General features: G+C 58.4%; 1 protein-coding gene across 1 annotated transcript; it reads left to right on the top strand.

Annotated features, from left to right (window-relative positions):
• Positions 1-281: 281 nt before the first annotated feature.
• On the top strand, positions 282-2,709 carry F2RL3 (F2R like thrombin or trypsin receptor 3). Its single transcript, XM_006147143.2, is given in 3 exon segments — positions 282-895; positions 1,446-1,715; positions 1,718-2,709. Coding segments are annotated over 3 exon segments (1,455 nt in total). The 5' UTR covers positions 282-456; the 3' UTR covers positions 2,464-2,709.
• Positions 2,710-4,052: the final 1,343 nt, after the last annotated feature.

The raw sequence follows: 4,052 nt of genomic DNA, 5'->3' as shown, positions 1-4,052 counted from the left end.
GAAAGGGAAAGTAAGCAAGCTACCAGGTCCAGGATTCAAACTGTAGTCAGCGTCATGGGAGTCCAGCACCTCTACCACCACGCCACGTGCTGGCCCCACACAGAGGGGTGGCCACGCCGCAATCCCTTCTCCTCCATTCTCCTCTCGGGATCTTGGGCACGCACGCACACGCGCCCGGCTGGGGGTGGGGGTGGGCCAGTGAGTTTAAGCCACCGGGTCCAGGACTCGAACCGCAGTCGACTACATGGGAGTCCAGCGACATAGCCATTATGCCAACTGCTGGTTCTGGGACAGCTTCAGGGGTACTTAGGAGCAGGGTGTCACTCACCCACTCTGACCTCTGACCTAGGGAGACAAGAAGAGTGGGGGTGGGGTGGGGGAGCTTCAGTAAGAGCCTCCCGCGGGAGCAGGGGTGACCTGGGGAGCAGGGCTGTCGTGGAAACAGAAACTGCAGATATGCCTGGCCTGCAGGAAGCAGCCACTTGGTCCGCAGCTGCTTCCTGGCTGGACGGGGTGGGGGCCGCTGTCCAGAAGCCCCTCCCTGCAGTCCCAGCACCTACATTTCTGGGCGAGGCGCCCCAGCTAGGCCGAGTGACCCAGAGCCGCCGGCTGCCCTCACCCACACTTGGGCCCTCGTGGGTTTGTGGGGACAGGGGCTGCGACTTCCGGCTTTATCTCACTCTGGACACCCAGCTCCGGAAGCTCGGGTGGGGGTCCAGCGAGGCAGGAAGCCCCAGGAGGGATCCCAGAACGGCAGAACTCAGCCCGACCAGCATGCAGGGGCTCCCACTGCTGTGGGCCCTGGGGCTGCAGGGGCTCAGCCTGGCGGGGGGCACGGAGACCCCCAGTATCTACGACAACGAGGGTGAGGTCGGTAGCCAAGAAAGAGGTAATGGTGAGTGTTGTGGGCCCTGCTCGGGGGGTGTAGCACAGAGGAAGCTGGGGACCCAGAAGTCAGAGACGGGGGAGCCCAGTCCTTCCCATCCCGCTGCCTCTGTCCTGATCCCATGGGACTGGGCCATTTTCTTCTTCCTTTTCTTTTCTTTTTTTTTTTTGATAGGTTTTTGCTATAGGGCGCATGCACTCCCCAGACAGAGACAGACAGAGAGACAGAAATCGAGAAATCACCCCCCAGGAGGGATGGTCACGCCGCAATCCCTTCTCCTCCATTCTCCTCTCGGGATCTTGGGCACGCACGCACGCACACGCGCCAAGCGTGAGTTTAAGCTGCCGGGTCCGGGACTCGAACTGCTGGACTACATGGGAGTCCAGCGACATAGCCATTATGCTAACTGCTGGTCTCTGGGCCATTTTCTTCAGCGTCCCTGTCCATCTTCAGCTCCAGGGGGTGGCTTAGATGGGAGGGCCTCCACCGCCCTTGCCCTCCTACCCTCCAGGCAAGGGCGGTGGCACCAGCTGAGAGTGGTCACCTCTGTCCCTTGCAGAGAGCACATGGGGCCCCTCAGGCCAGCCCCGCAGCTTCCCAGGCCTGCTGTCAGCCAACAAGACGGTGGTGATCCCCAACAGCTCCAAGGCGCTGCTGCTGGGCTGGGTGATCACCAGCCTGGTGCCCGCCCTCTACGGGCTGGTGCTGGCGGTGGGACTGCCCGCCAACGGGGTGGCACTGTGGGTGCTGGCCACGCGGGTGCCCCGGCTGCCGTCCACGCTGCTGCTCATGAACCTGGCGGCCGCCGATCTGCTGCTCGCCGCGGTGCCCTCATCTACCACGTGCGGGGCCAGCGCTGGCCCTTCGGCGAGGTCGCCTGTGGCCTGGCCACCGCCGCGCTCTACGGCCACATGTACGGCTCCGTGCTGCTCCTGGCCGCCGTCAGCCTCGATCGCTACCTGGCCCTGGTGCACCCTCTGCGCTCCCGCGTCCTCCGGGGCCGCCCTCTGGCCGCCGGGCTGTGCGTCGCCGCCTGGCTCACCGCGGCCACCCTGGCGCTGCCCCTGGCCCTGCAGCAGCAGACCTTCCGGCTGGCGGACTCCGATCGGATTCTCTGCCACGACGTGCTGCCCCTGGACGCCCAGGCCTCCTACTGGAGGCCGGCCTTCACCTGCCTGGCCCTGCTGGGCTGCTTCCTGCCGCTGCTGGCCATGGCGCTGTGCTACGGCGCCACCCTGCGCGCGCTGGCGGCCGGCGGCCAGCGCTACGGCCACGCGCTGCGGCTCACGGCGCTGGTGCTGGCCTCGGCCGTGGGGTTCTTCGCGCCCAGCAACGTGCTGCTGCTCCTGCACTACTCCAACCCCAGCCCGGAAGCCTGGGGCGACCTGTACGGCGCCTACGTGCCCAGCCTGGCGCTCAGCACGCTCAACAGCTGCGTGGACCCGTTCGTGTACTACTACGTGTCGGCCGAGTTCAGGGACAAGGTGCGGGCAGCGCTCTGTGGCCGACCGCCAGGGGGCGCCACGGCCTCCAAGACGTCCGGGGAAGCGCGCACGCGCTCGTCCTCGCTCCTGTGACCGCCCCTGGGTGGGGGGGGAGGGGCGCGAAAGGGGTCGTGTTTGCACTTGTGGGGGGGAAACAAGGGCCTCCTCCCATTCGTGACCTTCCCAGGAAGGCCAGAACAGGACCTGACTTGGAAATAGGCATCTTTATTTTTTTTTTTCCTTTTGGAGAGGTTTTGTTTTTGTTTTTGCTATAGGGCCCATGGGTCAGAGAGAGACAAGAGACAGAGAGAAAGCGAGATGGCCACGCCGCAATCCCTTCTCCTCCATTTTTCTCTCCAGGGCTTGTGCACGCACACACACGCGCCCAGTGTGAGTTGAAGCCACCAGGTCCGGGACTCGAACCGCGGTCCACTACATGGGAGTCCAGCAACATAGTCATTATGCCAACTTGAAAATAAGCCTCTTACACTGCAATAGGTGGGCCAGCGGGTGCAGTGGTGGGGACGGTGCTGGATCTCATATGGTGGACTGTGGTTTAAGTCTCAGACTGGTGGCATGAAAGTCATGCCAGGTGTGTGTGCCCGCGCGCCTAAAATCCCAGGAGGACGGACTGCAGTGTGGCCACCCCCTCACTTTCTCGCTGTCTCCTCTCCTCTTGGTAAGTGCAGGTGTCCTATGACAGAAATCTAAAAAGGCCCAGCAGGGTGCCAGGGTGGTTCAGGACGCTGGACTCTCAACTGATTCTAGTCTCGGACCCAGTGGCTTGCTTTCTCACTTTCTCTCTCTCTCTGGTCGAATTAAAGGGAAAATAATTAAATAAATAAGGTTGAATAAAATAATTCTTAAAAGAAAAACCTTAAAAAAAAAAAAAAAGAAAGAAATAAGGTTGAATGAAATAATTCTTAAAAGAAAAACCTTTAAAAACAAAAACAGAAGAGAAAGAAAATGAAAACCATTGCCAGGCATGGGCGTGCCCAAAATCCCAAAAGGAGAATAGAGAGAGAATTGTGGCATGGTCATCCCCCTGGAGGGGGTGATTTCTCACTTTCTCTCTCTCTCTCCCTTCTCTTGGGCAAGTGCACACGCCTTATAACAAAAATCGAAAAGAAAGAAAGAAGACAGAGGGGCCAGCAGGTGGCGTAGTGGTTAAGGACGCTGGACTTCTACATGGCTGACTGCAGTTCAAGTCCTGGACCTGGCGGTTTGCTTTCTCACTCCCCTCCCCCATCCCTTCTGGTTAAATTAAAAGAAAGAAAGAAAGAAAAAAAGAAAGAAAAATAAAATAATTCTTTAAAAAAAAAAAAAAAAAGAGAAAGAGAGAGAAAGAAAATGAAAAACATGCCAGGCATGTGTGTGCCCAAAATCCCAAGAGGAGAATGGAGGAGAAGGGATTGTGGTGTGGTCTTCCCCCCGGAGGGTGATTTCTCATTTTCTCTTTGTCTCCCCCACCCCAAGCAAGTACACGAGCCCGGGTGTGGATGTCAATACCCTGGTGTGATCGCAAATTAATTTTCCTAAACATTGCCATGGGGGAGGCTGAATACGAAGGGTACCTGAGACAGAGGTGTCCAAGGGGACTTCCAAGAGGGGGTGGAAAATGCCATGAAAGTACTAGTTTTGTTGTTTATTTTGTTAGTGCAAAAAAAAAAAAAAAAAAAAAA

Source organism: Tupaia chinensis, unplaced genomic scaffold (assembly GCF_000334495.1).
Source record: "Tupaia chinensis unplaced genomic scaffold, TupChi_1.0 Scaffold000201_1, whole genome shotgun sequence".
Classification (NCBI taxonomy): Eukaryota; Metazoa; Chordata; class Mammalia; order Scandentia; family Tupaiidae; genus Tupaia; species Tupaia belangeri.
This window is presented reverse-complemented; position numbering and strand designations above follow the sequence as displayed.